Source organism: Chanos chanos, chromosome 8 (assembly GCF_902362185.1).
Source record: "Chanos chanos chromosome 8, fChaCha1.1, whole genome shotgun sequence".
Classification (NCBI taxonomy): Eukaryota; Metazoa; Chordata; class Actinopteri; order Gonorynchiformes; family Chanidae; genus Chanos; species Chanos chanos.
In genome coordinates this window covers 21,821,411-21,840,137 of record NC_044502.1, presented here as the reverse complement: position 1 = coordinate 21,840,137, position 18,727 = coordinate 21,821,411, and the positions used below count along the sequence as shown (strand labels likewise).

Here is an 18,727-nt window from a genome sequence, read left to right as displayed (position 1 = left end):
TCAGTCCTTAGCCAATACACCGTGACTCAGGCTAAAAAACCCAGCTGCACCAGCACTGCAGAACAGCTTTGCTCTCAGGCAAACGTCCAACACACCAGCATGGCCAAGTAACACTGCCTTCAGAGAAGACATGAGCAGCCGGACCAGCACCGTCTCATAGAGCATGCTCCATACAGTACACCTACAGAGAATCAGGGAGTCATGTGAACTTAAGCACAGTTGTTTCAGCATAGCCAAAACGGTACTCAAATGCTTATTTAAAACACTACTCACTTGTAGTATAAATGTAGCTGCACAAAACTCAAGGGCTGAAAACAATCCCTTGAGGCAGTGACCCTGTGAAAATCCATCATTTTCACGCCATTAATTACTCGCTATCTCAAGGAGTTAAAAGTCTGCTATACATCACCACCCCACACCTAAACCTTTAACTCTAACCTCCTTATGCTACATACATTCCCTTGGTCCATTCAGAAACCTCACTGAAAATAAACTGGAATCCAAATTCCATTCATCTCCTGTCCACTACCTCCTCTGTTGCAGTCCTCCATTTGACTGCTCACTACAGGCAGAAACAAGGCCAACCCACAAGCAGAAATGTCATTCTGTTTAGACACCCCGTCTCCTCATGAGGAATGTAAACTTTTTAAAAATGAAGCCAAGACTGAAAATAAAGGTCTTGCTCCAGAGGTGATGTGTTTTTTATGACATTGATCAGATATCTGTAACACTTGCAACTGAAGATGTGCATTTGCTTGAGCATGAATCTGATTACAAACAAACAATCAACAAAGCAAAAAAAAAAAAAAAAGAGATTTGGAACAAAGTTCGCCTTTTGGACATATGTTTGGACATATGTTTGATATGATCCTGTCTTATGTTTCATTTCTTTCCATTTGAATGGTGTGGTTAATGTGTAACAGTGCAAGTCTTTAACCCCATGCAATCTGGGTCACAGAGTCAGGCCTGAGCCTGGTACCAGGACCGTGTCTCAGATGGCTTTTTTTCCTGTGTGCGAGCCCACACCTGCTGTACGACAGTGGAGATGGAAACCTTGAAGGCTCAAAGGAGGTTAAATTCACAGTGATAACAGCTACACAGTCACCAACCGAAGGGTCACACACTGTTCAGATCCTCTGTTTGGCTCTTCAAAAGGCGTCAAACCTCAAGGAATATCACAAATCCACAGCAGAATGTGGCAGTGAGCTCTGAGAGAGGACAAACCTGCACAGCCTCTGTTTGGATGTGAGAAGGTCAAACCAATGTGTTTTCTCAGATTTAGACAATGGTCAGATGCAGTGGGTATATTGTTGTGCTCACTTGTGGGTTGTTTTCTTTTTATCAGTTTGCTGTACACTTTCCTCCCTGTTATTGAAGACTCAAAGTGAAAGTCAATTTGTTTTTCAACACGAAGTATGTGCATTTGTTGTTAAAACCTCTGTTGGTCTCCAATGTCCAATCTTTCTCACGTAATGATTTTCACTCTTATATGTCTTGTGTATTAGCATATATGTTCTTTTCTCACAGCAGTTAATTTTCTGCTGGAAAGCACTTAGCATGCATGATCATGCAATGGTCTTTGGATGCACTCTGGTCTTCAATGTTTTCACACCATCAAATGGTAAAAGAAACTGCAGGTTTTATAGGTTAATCAGCAGGTTTTACTGGTCATCTCTCCATGTATCAGTATCCAACTCATGCGTACGTTATCTGAGCCAATAAAGGTGCAAGCTCCCAAATGTGTAATCTCAAATCAGACACCAAACTCCCACATACATTTCTTTTCTTCCCTCAGTGTATTGTTGTAACTCACAATATTTTCTCCATTATTCTGCAGCCATTCTTTTCAGTGTGGGATTCCCACAGCGCAACTGTGGTTCAGAACAGTTTCTTCTCATTTTGTATTATCACCAATGCCTTTTGTAACTTCTCTTCTCTGTCCTCTGTGGTGCCATGGGTGTTGTGTTCAGTATATGCATTACTATGGGGTCATTTCTCAAGTGATTTTGTCTTTGTATGAGAAAAGAGACTGCTGTCACTCTGCTCTAGAGCTGTAGCGACAGAATGGGAAAATGTCTTAGAGTTCACATGAGTTTACTAAAACATGACAACATTGCAAATGTGCGCTGTGTGTCTGAGTCTCTCTCTGTTCATTTTGAAATTACTGCTCTGGTTTGGTATCCACATAACTGTATGATGCTCTTTCATCAAGAATGCCACAGGTATACAGGAACCATGAACTTTACACGTACCGTAAATTCTCAAGTAGTGGCCGATGCCTTTATTTACCTCAACTGAAGAAAGAACCAGGCCTTTATTTGAGACAGGCTATTATAGGAGACAGGCCGTTATTTAATATGTTACTATGATCTTCAAGATCATAATGCAAACGAAACAGTACAGATTGTTTTAAGTTTGTGCGCTATTGTGAAAGCTACAACATGAGATTGATTAATTAAGTTGATGCAATATACATATCTGTATATTGCATCAGCTTGTGTGCAATGCACAATAAAGTTTGGCACACAGGCCGAACAAAAGCAGATGTTTCATGAGCATTCTAAGCTGCAGAACTTTTGCACAATTATTGACAGATTAAAATCATCTGTAGAGACAGCAAATGATGCAATAGTTTGCAAAGAATACAAAATGAAATCATTTACTATATTTATGTTGATAAGTGTTGATTATTCTATGAACTATTTGTTTTATCATTAAGCAAAGAGGATAAATGGGAACAGGCTGAAATAATGATAGGTTTAAAGGTGAAATTTGATCCTCTGATTCCAGCTCACCGGCCAACATGTCTCTACCATACCAACGGCATCTAAAATCAGACATTTTTTCCCTTCCATGACTTTGTCCAAGTACCATTAAGACGTGCTGTTATATGAAATAGCTCATAGAAATAATGAAATAACGCATAGGAAGTAGGAGGGAGAGAGTTTTGGCAGTGATGTCCCTGAATACTAGGGCCATTAACACACATAGTCCTACAGTGACCACAATCCATGTGAGCTAGAACACTATTGCTATAGTATTTCTGTTAAAAAGTGAAACTAATAGCAACAGAGTGGTGAGCATAATTACCATATGTTGTTGTGCTGATGTAAATAATGCTGTGGAAATATGATGAATTTATCACCTGAGCCTTTCTGTACTTTTGGGACCGGCCTTTATTTGCCCAAACAGGCTATAATTTGAGACCCGGCCATTATTTGAGAATTTATTTGAGAATGTACAGTTAATAAATTAGTCTTTTCAGGACCCGCTGCTCATTCATACTTCTGTGATTTGCATTCACATAACTGTGTTATACCATATGCCTGCTCACTCATATGCACTTTATACACATGCCCTTACACAGTAGTGTGTCATACCATATGCCTGTTCACTCATATGTACTTTATACACGCGCCCTTACACAGTAGTGTGTCATACCATATGCCTGTTCACTCAAATGCACTTTATACACTCGCCCTTACACAGTCAGTGTGTCATACCATATGCCTGTTCACTCATATGTACTTTATACACGCGCCCTTACACAGTAGTGTGTCATACCATATGCCTGTTCACTCATATGTACTTTATACACGCGCCCTTACACAGTCAGTGTGTCATACCATATGCCTGTTCACTCATATGCACTTTATACACGCGCCCTTACACAGTCAGTGTGTCATACCATATACCTGTTCACTCATATGCACTTTATACACGCGCCCTTACACAGTCAGTGTGTCATACCATATGCTTGTTCACTCATATGCACTTTATACACGCGCCCTTACACAGTCAGTGTGCCATAACCGCACAGCTGGCTCCTCCCAACCTGCACAGAACTATTGGCAGTAAGAAGAGTTTATGTGAATACTGCTCTGCACCAGTGTGGACAGTACATGGCTTTATACTCTAGTAGTTAAATTCATTAGGTCACTGAGGTCTTCCTGTTCCTGTAATGCTTATACATGGAGAGCAGAGCTCAAACAGACCTATAGGCACTGTCTATGTCCATTTGTTTGGTCGTGTTGCTTTTTTTTTTTTTTTTTTACAGATTTTTGTGGTACCCACAGCAGACCAAGTCTCCAGTGAGTACTTTTTATTTATTTCACTTATGTTGGTAAGTTTCAAATTTGCAACAGAAAATCCAAACTGCTTTGCTTTAACAGTCTTGTGGTCTAACAGTCTTGTAGACTAACAGTAGTGTTATATGTCATGGATAAAACCTCACGGCCCATTTCACAGTATCAGACAGAGGACGAGAACCCTTTGTAGTCAAACTCCTATTGTTTTACACAATGGTCCTGATTTTAGTTCATGTTTGTGCAGACATTTCTATGTGTTAAATTATAAAATGTTTTTATACTATGGCTTGTTGATTTATATATTTTATTACACAAATGTTGTGTAGGAGAAGGCATTGCTAAAAGGAATGATGGTGTCTCCTCTCTCACACATACACACACACCTGGAATGATGGTGTCTCCTCTCTCTCTCACACACACACACACACACACACACACACACCTGGAATGATGGTGTCTCCTCTCTCTCACACACACACACACACACACACACCTGGAATGATGGTGTCTCCTCTCTCACACATACACACACATCTGGAATGATGGTGTCTCCTCTCTCTCACACACACACACACACCTGGAATGATGGTGTCTCCTCTCTCACACATACACACACACCTGGAATGATGGTGTCTCCTCTCTCTCACACACACACACACACACACACACCTGGAATGATGGTGTCTCCTCTCTCACACACACACACACCTGGAATGATGGTGTCTCCTCTCTCTCACATACACACACACCTGGAATGATGGTGTCTCCTCTCTCTCTCTCACACACACACACACACACACACCTGGAATGATGGTGTCTCCTCTCTCACACATAGTCTAGAGCTTAGACCTCAGCACTGATCAATAGATTTGGGAAAGTTTAGGTAACAGTCAGAAAAGCTCATGTCATTTTGTTACAATGGGCAAAAAATCCCTATATATTCCCCTATATATAAAACCCCATTTATTCAAGTTTCAAGTTTATTTGTACAGCTCTTTTTATAATCAAAAACTGTCTCAAAACAGCTTTACAGAGATCAGTGCGTAAACCCCCAGTGAGCAAGCCCAAGGTGATAGTGGCAAGAAAAAACTCCTTAATGAAGTGAATAGGAGGAAGAAACCTTGGGAGGAACCAAGACTCAACAGGGGGAGCCCATCATCCTCTGCTCTGGCTGGCACATGGAATAGAGATACTCACAGTAAGAAAGAGTCCAGGGTAAGCAGATTCAATGGTCTATAAAATAGTTTTAAATAAAAATAAAAAGACAAGGAGGAAAACACAGAAAGAGCATATTTGGTAAATAACAGCATATTTTATAAATAACAGGTAAAATTCAGACCTGAGCTTTGTGAGAATCACAGACATGTTTCACACACTTTACTGAGAACAAAGTTCACTGATTAAAGAATAAAGCCAATGCAATCCCAGAATCAGGGACATGTGATGTCATCAGCCCGAAACAAATGAATGAACACAGGTCAGTTGTTTATCCACATTTATCCAGAAATGTAAAGACGTAACCATGAAATCTTAATGAGATTAGCTCGTAATGATGTTTGTTTAAATATTTAACCTTGAGCTGTCAAACAAAGCGAAGTACAACAAATATTTCAGAGACAGATCAGTCAGAGAATCAGAGACAGATCAGTCTTTCCTGCAGGTTAGAAACACATTCACCTGCACTGATCATTTCCGCTCTCATACAGAACTGACCAGAGATCTGACTGGTGTCTCAACAAACAGGACTATCAGACACCTATTAAACACTGTATTTACATACTGCAGCCCTCATGTGACAGTGTCACAATGAAAGGGTAATTGTGGTTAAATAGAAAAAAATACAATGAAATGTGAGGGATTAAAACGCATTTCTGATGTTAAAACAAATAATATTCTTTCATTGACGAAAAGTAGTGCAGGGCAAGGGGGGCGGGAAGGTGTGACGCGTAAAAAACTCCCAAAAAGGAAAGACGCAACAGGAAAGATGATGGGAGAGCGGCGCGAAATTTAAAGAGAGGAAACTTAGGACGTCCAGGGGGAAAAGGAGAAAAAAGCGAGAAAAAGAGACGAATGCCATGTAAAAAGAGTGTGGATTACAAGGGAATCTAAAAGGAAAATTACTTGGACAGCGGACGGAGGACTCATTCCCGATTTTTGAAATAATAGAAGTTGCCACCAATCGGGTGAGAGCGTTCCTTTTTTGTTTCTCTTTTTCGTAAGCTTTTTAGGGAATTTACCTGGTGCTTTTGGATTTTTTCGTTTTCTGGTTGGAAAGGAAATGTTTTTCTTGTTTGGCCAAACCTGAGTTGTTCTCTTTTTAATCGACGATTGAACGAACGCGTGGATATATGGACTCCCCGCCGCGCACAACGCATTTTACCCGTTGAATTTATATAAGACGCATTGCTTGTTTTGTTGATGAATGTACTTGAGTATCATTTTGTGTTTTTTTTTTCATGTCTTGTCAAGGGATTATTCCATAAAATTATACTAGTTAAACTTCACGAAGTGTGGTGGTGTCATTTCAGGTTGTTTTTTTGTTAATCGCTGTGCAAAGGTGTATAAAATCTGTAAAAGAACCCGGATTTTTTTTTATAACGTCAGATAGATATCTAAGCGCTTTCTGATTGTTATACTCGCACCTCTTGAGGGTTTCCTGATTTAATTCAAACATTTGTGCACAATTACATTTCTGTTGTATTAACCTGGGTTAATCCAAAACTTATATAACTTATATTTTTGCCATTTATATTTATCCGATACAAAAATAATGAATTACGCTACTTGAGTTAAAAATTAATTATTGTCTGTCCATGTAATCATAAAATGAATGCAAAATATATTCCACATTGTGTTCTTTGCTTTCAGACAAACACATGATTAAAATCCAGTCAATGTTTATGCGTTAGATTTGGATGAAGGCATAATTTACTGTGGATATTTATAAAAGTGATTTAGGTGTGGTGTAGATTTTACTTATTTTTGTATTCAGCACTTTGCATATTGAAAACAATTTGCTGATAAATGCTGCTCATAGTGGGGAACTTTCTTTCGGTTGATTGTTTGGGGGGTGGGTTGTTCTATTCACTAAAACAACACTACCCAGATCAGCTTGTGTATGATCTGAAAGAAGGCTCCTCCAATCACAGTTCAGTTTACCATCTCAATGAGCCAATAGGAATTCAACAGCACAGGTCTCAGAGGAGGAGGGTGGTGTGTGCCAAAATGTCCATCTACAACTCTGTCTTTTAAACATGACTGAGGCCTCTGAGGTCTGGGTCTCCTGCTTTATTAGAATGTCTTGAGCTAGGAACAATTTTTGAATCATCTTCTGCATCATATAAACAACTTCCAAACAGAAGTTCTGAAGTGGACATGTGCTTTTTACATCCATTGAATGGAAAGTGGCCTGGAGGCAAGTTCACCTGACAACAGGATATTAATGCCCAGTGATCAAATTACACGATGGGATGCAATCTCTCTTCGGTGAGGCCTGTATCCATGCACACAGCCCAAACAACCAAAATGGAGAACACGTATTGGTACTGTGATTCACACTCAAGTATCCATGCTCAGGACAGAAATCACACTGTACAGCCTTGGCAGCCAGTCCATGAATAGAATAGAATCCCAACAATTGCGCACACACACACACCATGAACAGTGAATTTGTCCTCTGCATTGCACACACGCACACCAGATGCAGGAACAGCATTCCTTGCGCCCACAGGGCATCGGGGTTAAGTGCCTTGCCCAAGTGCACACAAGCCCAGTTCTCTAACCTCTAGTCCACGGCTGCCCAAAGAGACTGCTACAGGTGAGTCATCATCTTCAAACAATATCATGGTAAGAACCATGCTCATACATCACTGCACAGACTGACTGTCACGTCAAAGTCAAACCTGCTTGCTTCTCAGAAAAGAAAACAGCATTTCCAGCAGTGAGCATCAAAAAGTTTGGCCTGCTGCTGTAATTTCCCTGTCCAACTCATTTGATAGGATTTACATTACATCACAGACCACTTTTTCACTGATGTCATGGTGTGTTCCATCCTGTAATCTGGATGGAAAACGGTGAGATAGAAGATTCATTTTCTGAAAGTTTACTCTGAGTGGTTCCGCTTTCCTCTGGCATCTAGCAAATCATTGAGTGACACCAAAAAATTACTGCTCTGTTACAAAACCACCTTGAATAATTCATGTCTTGACTTACAGTCTCCTGTAGCTAGCTTTTCCATAACCTTCTATTATCTTGCAGCTTGTCGTTAAGATGACAAAGCTGGCGGAGAAATCCATCATTGGGTCCAATCTCCCGTTTCTCTCGGACCGTAGCCACAGCAACTCGCGCGTCCATCCCATGGCATATCATCAGGTAGGCGATGACTATACTCGCAGATCGGCTGTATCCCTTTTGGCAGTGAACGTACACCTTCCCTGGGAGAGAAAGAAAAAAAATAGCTTTATTCTGTGGATCCAATCCTCAACAACAAAGCAATTGTGAATTTACCAAGCTGTGGACTACAAGGCAACTCTGGCAACAAAGCTAGATTCACTGTTTTTCCTGTGTGCTTTTCTCAACCATTATTTGTGTTCTTATTTTATACACAGATACTAGGGGCGTAATGATACACCAAAGTCATGGTTCGGTATATACCTCGGTTTTGAAGTCATGGTTTGGTACGGTTTCGGTACAGTGAAAAAAGACATGCAAAACATGAAGTTTCCTTTCATTTAATATGAATTTACTTGTAAACTTATGAACTTGCACTTGTAAACAACGGCAAACTGGCCATAATTTCCATAATTCTCCACTCTGTTTTTTCCTTGTACCGGTAATATTGACATTTGGATGATGCTGTCTCAAATGAGTAATCATATTCGATATTCACATTTGGATGATGCTGTCTCAAATGAGATCATGTTCGATGTACTGCCAGCAACATACCCGATTTCAGTTTAAAAATGCTGGCACACTGCCTTCATCTTATCCACTTGCCTTTGCCCATTCATTGCTTCTGTAGTTCACTGGAAAACTGAAATATTCCCAAACAGAGGACCTTAAGGATACGGGAGGGTCCTGAAGCTCTGGCTTTACGGTCACCATACTTAAGAGGCTGCGTCACTGAACATGTGCTACTTCAGTTGCTATGTTACGGCTCCGTTATGGAATCAGAGAGGAAAGTGAGTTATTAATTTTAATTCGGCATACAGAAATGTAGAAGAGAGGGCACACTGTATCTTGTCAAGTATCACTTTATTCGCTAACGTGTCAGTCTACTGACTATCAGACAATGAAAAAAGTTATGCGTATAATGTGCCTGGTTAAAGCTAGACTATATCCACTCGGATCACAATGCGCAGCGAACCGAACATCCTGTACCAATCCGTGTACCATTACACCCCTAACACAAAATATACAACTTGACGTAACTTCAAATAGAATAATAATTTTATGACTTACATGTGTTGTAGTGTTAACTGTGAAATAAAAAATGAGTTTTGTTACATTAGTTACTTAATGAGAGCTCGGTTGGCAGCAAGTTGGGGCTGGGGGGTGGAGGGGACGGGGGATTGCGGTTTGGGAATACGAGACCATGGACGTTTGCATTGCAGTTTTGGTCTCGGTTTCAGAACCGCTACACCCATAACAGATACATGGGTAATAAGAAGGATAATGCATACTTCATTAGACACATTTGAAACTGTCGTGAGAAAGATCATCACCTAAGCACTGTGAATCAAAGGGAGTAATAAATGACTCTTTAACAGAGACATACAAATTCAAAATCTCTCAAAACACAAGGCAAAAGAAAAATTAATTCTGAAATTGGACTTAAGAGCTGAAATGTTTCATTAAAAGAAGTTTCCTTCAAAAAGAATTTCTCCAGGTGGCAAAGGAGAGAATTGATAAAAAAACAGACTGTTCCAGGTTTTTTTTACCACTTCTTTTGAATAGAGAACAAAAATAGAGTTGTATATTTTGTAGGGTTTTTTCTTGTTATCTGCTTATTCTAAGGTAGACTGACAGAACTAATACATTTATTATTAGAAGGTTATGTTCCTTGCCTACATTCTGAAGTGCAGAACGCCTATGAAGTCCAGTGACAGCCATTGACTCTTCAGGACCCTGTTAGCGCTTCATTAACAAACTGCAGAGGCTTCCTGTGTGTCATTATTGGCTAAGACAGAACAATTGAAACTAAAATGTATTTTTCTTAATTTACTTCTTGTTAATTGCTTTCTTGCAGTCTCCAGTGCTAATGATAGCTTCACATTCTCCTCTGATCGTCTCTGTCATTAGCATGGGTTGGTGTCACTGGGGAATTTCATTGTCTTACAAGTTGAAGCATGCACAGGTCAGTCTTTTTTTTTTTTTTTTTTGAATACAGGATCACACAATACAAAGTACAATAACACATCACAATGAAAACAAAAAAAAGAAAAACAACAACTGCTACAAAAAACAAAGAGCAAAGGAAAACAACAAAAAAGAAAAGAAGAAAAAAAAAGAAAAAGAATGAAACCCCATAGAAATATTAGATAAATAAATAAAACAAATACATCATTCTTTCTAGATATGTATTTACGTATAAAGGTTGAGGAGCAAAACATAACAAGATGTGATGGGGCAAGACAGACAAGACCAGACAAGCCAGGCTGGTGGAACAAACTGCACAGTGTTTTCATGTTGGTTTGTTGGAACAGAAAGAAAAGAGAAAAATATATAAGAGAAGAAAAAAATATATAAATAAATAAAAGTTGAAAAGAATAGTAATGTTAAGTGTCACTTGTGGGGAGAGGAATCAGCGTTGAGGGTATTGTAGAAACAGAGACCAGGTGTCTTCATAGGATTTAATGTTGTTTTTCAAAGATGCGGTAAGTTTTTCTAGATTTAAATGGTCTATCAGTAGACTGAGCCAGTGAGCTATGGATATCTTGGTTCCGTCTTTCCAGTTCAAAAATATGGTCTTTTTGGCAATGGTTAGTGATATTAATATGAATGATTTGAGATGTTTCGGTGTATGTAGTGTAGAGACATCACCAAGTAAAGTTATGACGGGGCATAAGGGGATGCTGAGGCTAAGGATCTCAGATAGCTTGCTCATGACCTCCGACCAAAAGTTTTGGATGTGTGGACAGTGCCAGAGGGCGTGGAAGTAATCGTCTATTGAGACTGAACAATATGAACATGTATTACTTTGGCTAAAGCCCATGCTGTAAAGTTTGTGGGTAGTAACGTGGATTCTATGGAAGACTATACTCTATAAGTTGGGTTCTGGAACTTCATGTCACAGAGACATGTAATTCCATATGCATATGCATATGCTTTGCCAATTAATATCTGTTGGTAGGTTATTCATGTCTGTGGTCCACTTGTCTACAGGGATTGATAGTGCTGTCTTCAGCTGCTTGGATTTTGTATATTTGGGATAACATTTTTTGAGGTTTGAGTGATTATAACTTTAAGGGAGGGCTGTGATTGTTAAAATTCCTAGAGTTGATGTTTTTTATGACTTCTTGTAACTGGATATACTGGAAGTAGCAGTGGTCCGGTATGTTATATTTTTTGGATGTGTTCGAAGATCATGAGCAAACCATCATCGAATAACTGTCCCAGGCTGGTTACTCCTCTCTAATTCCAGGTTGAGAAGAAAAAGGGTTTGTTATGAATAAAAAACATGGGTTTATGCCATAATGGAGTATGAATAGATGGTGAGAGACTGTAATGAAGAACTTCATTTGACTTCCACCAAGCAGATAGAGTGGTGCTGATAGTGTTGATGTTTTTGTAACAGATGTGAGTTTTTATGGATTTATCTATGAATGGGAGATTTTTGATGCTCAATTCCTGAGCTAAAGTATTTTCAATATCTAGCCAAGGTGGATTGGTGTTATTTGTCCAGCAGTGGATATCCTGTAATTGGTGTGAGAGGAAATAGTAAAAGAAATTTGGGGCCCCGAGTCCTCTGTATTGTTTGAGCTTTTGGAGGGTGGATAGTTAATTAGTTTTTTGGTTTTTCCAGTAGAATGTAGTGACTGCACTATTGAGAGAGGAGAACGGGCACTGGGGTGGGGTGACAGGGTCATGGCAAAGAGGTAGTTTATTTTTGGGAGGATGTTCATTTTAACGGTTGAAATTTGGCCAATTACAGAGAGTGGTAATTTATTCCATCTTTCCAGACTGTCTTTTATTTCTTGTAGTAGGGGGGTGATGTTCAGTTTGAATAATTCGTTTAAATTTCAAGAAATGTGGATTCCAAGGTATGTAATAGATTTTGCCGTTTGAAGAGGGGGACCCTAGCCTCAGTATCCCAGTTGAGTTTGGTTATAGGCAGACTCTCTGATTTTGTCCAGTTGATGGAGTAGCCAGACACACTACTGTACTGATCAGAGTTTGGACTGCTGGAAGTGAGGATGAGGGATTTGTGATGTATAACAGAATGTCATCGGCATTCAGACTGATTTTATGGTGGTGTGAGTTTGATTGGATGCCTGAGATACGGTCACATTGCCTAACGAAAGCAGCCAGGGGTTCAATGAAAAGTGCAAACACAGTAGTGGGGATAGAGGGCATCCTTGTCTAGTACCTCTTTGTAACTGAAATGGTTTTGATATAAGTCCATTGGTTATAAAAGATGCAGTGGGTGAGTTGCTATGATGAATGGTGGATTGTTTGAGGAGGTGCTACAGAAACTACAGAAATTAATCAGGTTGAATACTTTTCATATGTTTTCTGAGGAATGCCTCCTCCGATTTGATCTATGTGTATTAATGATGAAATTACAGATTCCAGTCTGACTGATAAAGCCTTGCTAATAATTTTCGTGTCTGTGTTGATTAATGATATGGGGTGATGGTTGGAGCATTGAGTGGGGTCCTTGTTTGGTTTTGGGATGAGTGTAATATAGGCAGTGTTCATATGATGGGGAATAGTGGTATTTTGGTGGATTTCAGATATCACTTTAAAAAACAGAGGTGAAAGGAGAGGCCAAGACTATTTATGAAATTCTGCAGGGTGGCCATCTGGTCCAGGTGATTATTGTTAGGCATGAGATGGAGCGCTCTGCTGATTTATTCTAGGGAGAGAGGTACCTCTACATTCTCTGCTTGGGTTTGAGTTAGGTAGGGAGACATTCCTCAGAAATGTTTCGGCATTTTTAGGTGAGGTGCTCTGGTCTGAGGTGTAAAGATTTGAGCAGAAAGATCTAGAAGAGTCATTAATTATGGAGGGGTTTTGAGTTGTATTTCCGGATGACTCTACGATTGAGATAATGATAGATTTCTATGTTTGTTGCTTTAACTGATTTGCTAATAGTTTACCTGTTTAATTTCCAAATTCAAAATGTTGCTGTTGGAGTTTGAGGAGAATACCTTCGGTTTTCTTGTTCAGTATGTTGTTTAGTACATGTTTAGTTTTCAGGAGTTCCTTCATTACTGAATCGGTAGGCGAGTAAGAAGCCAGAAGGTCCAATCTCTTCACCTCTTTTTGCAGGTTGTTTTCTTTTGCAATTTCTTCTTTCTTTTTGTATGTAAAGTATGATATTATTTTCCCTCTCATGACTGTCTTTGCAGTTTCCCATAGTGTACATGCTGTTATTCCAGGACTGTTATTGATATCTATAAAGGATGCCCATTTGTGTTTGAAGTAGTCGAGGAATTCTTTGTCTTTAAGAAATAAGTTACTGAAGCGCCATCTGGGAGGAGGGAGGGGTTGGTGTTCTGATGGGGGCATGATCAGAGATGATAATGCTATGGATGGCTGAGTCAGATATTTTGTGTGTGATAGAGCTGTTAACCAAAAAGTAGTATATACTAGAGTATGATTTATGGTAAGGTGAATATTCCCTATTGGTAAGGGAATTCCCTATGGTAAGGTGAGTGTTCCCTATTACCGGGATTATTCAGTTTCCAGGTCTCCATCAGTCCATAATCTGACATGTACTATTTAAGCAAGGATGAGGAGTGGTTGGGTTTATTAGTGGAGGTTGATGAAGAGTGATCTATGTGTAGGTCCAAAACTATGTTAAAATCACAGCCTAGGATATGTGAGTCAGGAAAATTAGACAGTTCTGAGAATAATGAGTGTAAAAAGGAAGAAGAGTCTGTGTTGGGGCCATAGATATTTTCTAGAGTTAGAGTGTCTTTTCCAAAAGTACCAGTGACAATGATATAACGACCATCTGGATCGATCAAAGTTGAGTTGTGAGAAAATGAAATGTTTTTACTGATTAATATGGAAACGCCTCATTTTTTGGAGCTATACATGGAGTGGTATGTCTGCCCAATCCATCTGGCTGTAAGTTTCCAAGACTCTTCCTCTGTAAGGTATGTTTCCTGTATAAAGCAGATATCAGATCTTAGTTTGTTTAGGTGATTTAATATTTTTGCAGGGGAGCAGGATTCCTCTTATGCTCCATGATGTTACTTTTAACTGGCAGTACCATGGGATTGGTATTGTGGTGACTGATATTGAATTACACAGTGTGCAGTAAGGATGCATGTGGGGGAGGGTTTTGAATGTAAAAACATATAACAAAGCCAAAATAAACATGTAACAAACACAGAAACATACAAACACTCAGAGTAAAGAACACTGGCTTAACTGGGGTAGGTAGTCAAGTTGGGAGGTCATTTGAAGACTAAACTGTGTGCAGCAGGTCTGGAGTAGGGTTGCAATATTACAGCAGGAAAGTCATTTTTATAATATCTTTGGATTTGTTTTTTATAAACATTGATCAAGACAGATAAGAGGGAAGACAGGGAGAAAGAGATAATGGATAGATACTGGGAAATGGAAGTAAGAATCCTAATAAAGAGTAAAGATGGCAAAGAGGGGTGCAGTTGGGGGAAGTAGAGTGATAGAGAGAGATATATGGCGGGAAGAACAGAGGGAAAAAACAGAATAAAGTGGGGGTGATGGGGGTTGCCAATTGTAGGTGTTACTGAGTTCGCGTGCATACACATACACACACACCCACAGGCCAAAGGCAGGTTGGTTTCACTCCCAACAGAGAAGATTTAAAGCTAGATTATCTGGGGTGTTGCACCCAGGTGTTTCAATGGTGGGCTAGCTTTCCTCAGAGCAATCTGGGTTAGAGGCTGTATTGTCTGAGCTGTTGTATTTCAGAACACGTCTGCTCTCAACCCCTCGTCCATGGAATTGAGTCTGGAGATGGGAGAGTGTGGTTACTCACTTCCCCCCCAGCTTCCCCCCTACCAGCTCAGGGGTTGAACCTGCAACCCTGTGGTAACAAGTTCGCATCACCCATCGCCCAACCCATGTTGTTTGGTAACGGCCGTGAATACCCATTATGTGCACACAAACATACAACAAGAAAAAAGAACAAAAAAAGGTTCAGATATTAAACGTCATGTATCACTGTACATGAGTGTCACCCATTAACCTGCCTGCTCATAAAGCAGGTCAGTCTTTAATAAGCAGAGGTGCAAATGCTGTGACTTATTAATTTGGAGTGACATTGTGATGCCCCTATGTGATGTCTGAAAATCAGTGTTTCTGCTTCTCCACTTTACCTTCCCCATGCTTGTGTGCCAGGGCCATCTCTATGTAGTCAGCGCCTTCCTGGAAATATGTACTGAGGTCAAACTGATCGGTATCACTGGCTGGTATGCCATGGTAGGTGATGCCTGAGTCAGCATAGAACTCTGCACAGGTGTCAACATGCATGAGCAACTTGCCCTCTGCTGCATTTAGAATGTGAGTCACTCCCAGTTTTTGCAGACGTCTTACATCTGTGGCCACAGACCTGCAGAGATAACAGTACAGCATGTTCCAAAATCATCCCAAAATAATATCAACTGTTTACTGAATTGACTTTAATTTAATTTTAAAAGCACCTCATCTGTGAATAATACAATCAAATCATTGTGTGTGTGTGTGAGAGAGAGAGAGAGAGAGAGAGAAAACTACTGAGTAAGAGTGTGAAGTTCACAGTGCCTAATTTAATCAGTTTATTTATAGCCTTCCACTTTGGAGTGGGCAAGAGCACACCCAGTCACACACGTTAAAGCAAAATCGAAATTCAAAAATAAAACAAACAAATAAATATATAAAAATGGAAAATGACCATTCCTGTAAAAGGTACATCTATCTGTTCTTACACCTTTTTATTGTTCAAGATAAAAAAAATCGTTGGACGTACTCGTCTCCGAGGTAAATTCCCGGGTAAACTTCGTTGAAATGTTTGGACGGCATTCTAAAGTCCCCGTTCTCATCCATCAACAGGTCGTTTAGCTGTTGCACTGACACTTCATAATCTGACATGACTCTTACTGTTGCCTCCGCATTAACCGCAAAGTCTCAAAATCGGTGTCAGTACACTGAGCACCACTCCGTCCTCGTCACTTCTCTTCCGTTACCGCTAGTCACAGGCAAAGCGAGCAAGTAACACTGCCTCCATACCGGTAGTATCTGGCCCTATCAAATGTTTACGTCTGATCAGAGGAGTGCAGCGCGATACAAGATTTCTAAGGCCGCGTCCCACACGCCGCCTAAACCCTATAGTCCTCACTTCACCCTCGTGACGTAATTTATGTATCCAGAATTCAAGATACACGAATAGAAGGTATTACAACAATATAGATACAGTATCATTTTATTTTGTCCAGTAAAATACGAATTCATCCTCATAGGTCACGGTCTAAGCTGAGACTGTTACAGACACTTAAGTAATTGCGATACTAAATGATTTCGTTTTGCGTCGCTCTATCCCACAACGTTTTCAAAAACACATCCGAGAGAGAGAGAGAGAGAGAGAGAGTAAAGGAATCTGTAATGCTGTGTAAATGGCGTGTAGCATAGTGTAACAACAGGTGTGAGGAAAGTAAACGAGGAGGGGCGTTCAGGTGAGGGAGTGGGGAAAATGGTAGAGGGCTGGCAGGATTTGCTAATTTAGAATTAAGGTTGTAGGCCTATAAAAGCTCTAAATGTATTAAAAATCAATTAGCCGATATATGGACCTCATCAACTGCATAAATCATCAACTCAACACATTTACACTTGTTAATACTTTTTTTTCCAAAAAAAGTTTAACTGTTGTGGACACCGTACAAAATACGTGACCACAGCACTAGAGGTTGGGCTCCAGTCGGTGGGAAAGATTTGTAACTCTCCTCTTACAGCTATACTGTATCATAGCGGCAATGTATAATGTTACCACAGAATACTCAGTTGCATGCATGCCCTCTAAAATGTCAATTTATCCTTCTTATCGTCACTAGTATACCGCATATATACATGTTGTGCGCACACTGTCTCCAACCCGTGGCCGACTGTATGTACTGTGTATGCTATATGCATACATTTTAAAAGTGTCATTCAACTATGATTTAAACCCCATTCGTATGAAAGGTAACCGCATATCGTTAGCTGTACTCTGCGAGACCACCATGCGTGGATAATAACTTTTTTTTTTTCAGAAAATGTAAGGAAACAGTTATAAAAATTCTAAATAGGAGTAACGTGAACCTTTACGCACTGAAACTGGGATGAACTGACCGCAAAGTAAAACACGTGGCCACACGCGCTCTAACTCCTTGATCTGATTTAGCGAGCATGGTTTGGCTGTCCTTGCAAAGCTGCCTTAAACGCACGCAACGTGAATTTGGTTAGGTCACGTCCTTAAGGACGTTACCAAATAACACCATAGGGCTCCCTCTAGTGGCAAGCAATTGTAAGTGCAGCCGCAGACACACCGGGTGCCTCAGGGAGTTCTGTTCATTCCCTCTACAGGAAGAGACCCTTGCAGGTAAATAAAATACGATCGCGGGAGGAAACATCTAGAAAGCAATATAATCGTTACGTTTTTCAAATACTGAGTTTATGTGAGCAGTAAATTACAAGTAACCATACGCCCACTCAACAGGACATTATGTACATTCCAAGTTCCAGACGTGTTTTTCTGGAACTGTTTATTTTGATGAAAATATTTCGTATATACAAAATTTTTCTCTGTAAATCAGCCCAGTTTTATTTTTTCTATTATGCTCATGCAATTGACAAAGATTTTACAGCAAAAACACATTTATTGTTTTTGCGCATAGTGCCACAAGTGACTGCTGTGTTAAAATTTTTATCATCACTTTTACCAGGTCTCAAGGGTAGTATGTGAGAGAATTGTGGAGGAGATGCCATCTGAGTCAAGAGACACAGGCAATGACAGTGAGAGAGCTGATGAATGGCTGGCAGAGGAAGAAAAATCAGTGAGTACCAGCAGAGATGATCAGTCACTCCATGTTACTGTGTGGCAAGATAAAAACAGGAGTGTCTGGAAAAACAAAAATAACCAGTTTCAGGGAGACTTGTGTCCTTTTTTGGAACGTGAAAAGTGAAGGCTGAAGGAACAGAACCTGTAGATTTCTTTATGCATCTGTTTACCAGTGACCTGATAAATGACATGGTGTATAAAACAAATTTGTATGCACACCAGCCAGGAAAAGAAAATCTGGGCCTGAAAAATCAAGAATGAAAACCATTTACAATAATAAGTGCCATGGCTGTAAACAGATTTGAGGAGATAGTTCGGTACCTTGATTTTGCGGACAATTGTTCTAAGGAGCCAAGAGATGTTGATAAGCTTTTCAAAATCAGACCAGTGTTAGACACTCTTGAGAAAACAT

At 39.9% G+C, this 18,727-nt stretch overlaps 1 protein-coding gene across 1 annotated transcript; it reads right to left on the bottom strand.

Annotated features, from left to right (window-relative positions):
* dusp3b (dual specificity phosphatase 3b) lies at positions 1-16,376 on the bottom strand. The gene is made up of 4 exons (XM_030782972.1): positions 16,252-16,376; positions 15,623-15,855; positions 8,329-8,521; positions 1-181 (listed from the first exon to the last, which is right to left on the bottom strand). Exons 1-4 carry the CDS (start codon positions 16,371-16,373, stop codon positions 1-3), a joined length of 729 nt encoding a protein of 242 aa, XP_030638832.1. The 5' UTR covers positions 16,374-16,376.
* Between the last annotated feature and the right edge of the window lie 2,351 nt (positions 16,377-18,727).

Coding starts and splice junctions, on each gene's coding strand:
- dusp3b (XM_030782972.1), bottom strand. CDS start 16,373: ATGTCAGATTATGAAGTGTCAGTGCAACAGCTAAACGACCTGTTGATG. Junction 8,522..15,622: donor GGCACACAAGCATGGGGAAG/GTAAAGTGGAGA, acceptor TTTCTCTCCCAG/GGAAGGTGTACGTTCACTGC. Junction 182..8,328: donor AAGCTGCAAGATAATAGAAG/GTTATGGAAAAG, acceptor GATTCTCTGTAG/GTGTACTGTATGGAGCATGC.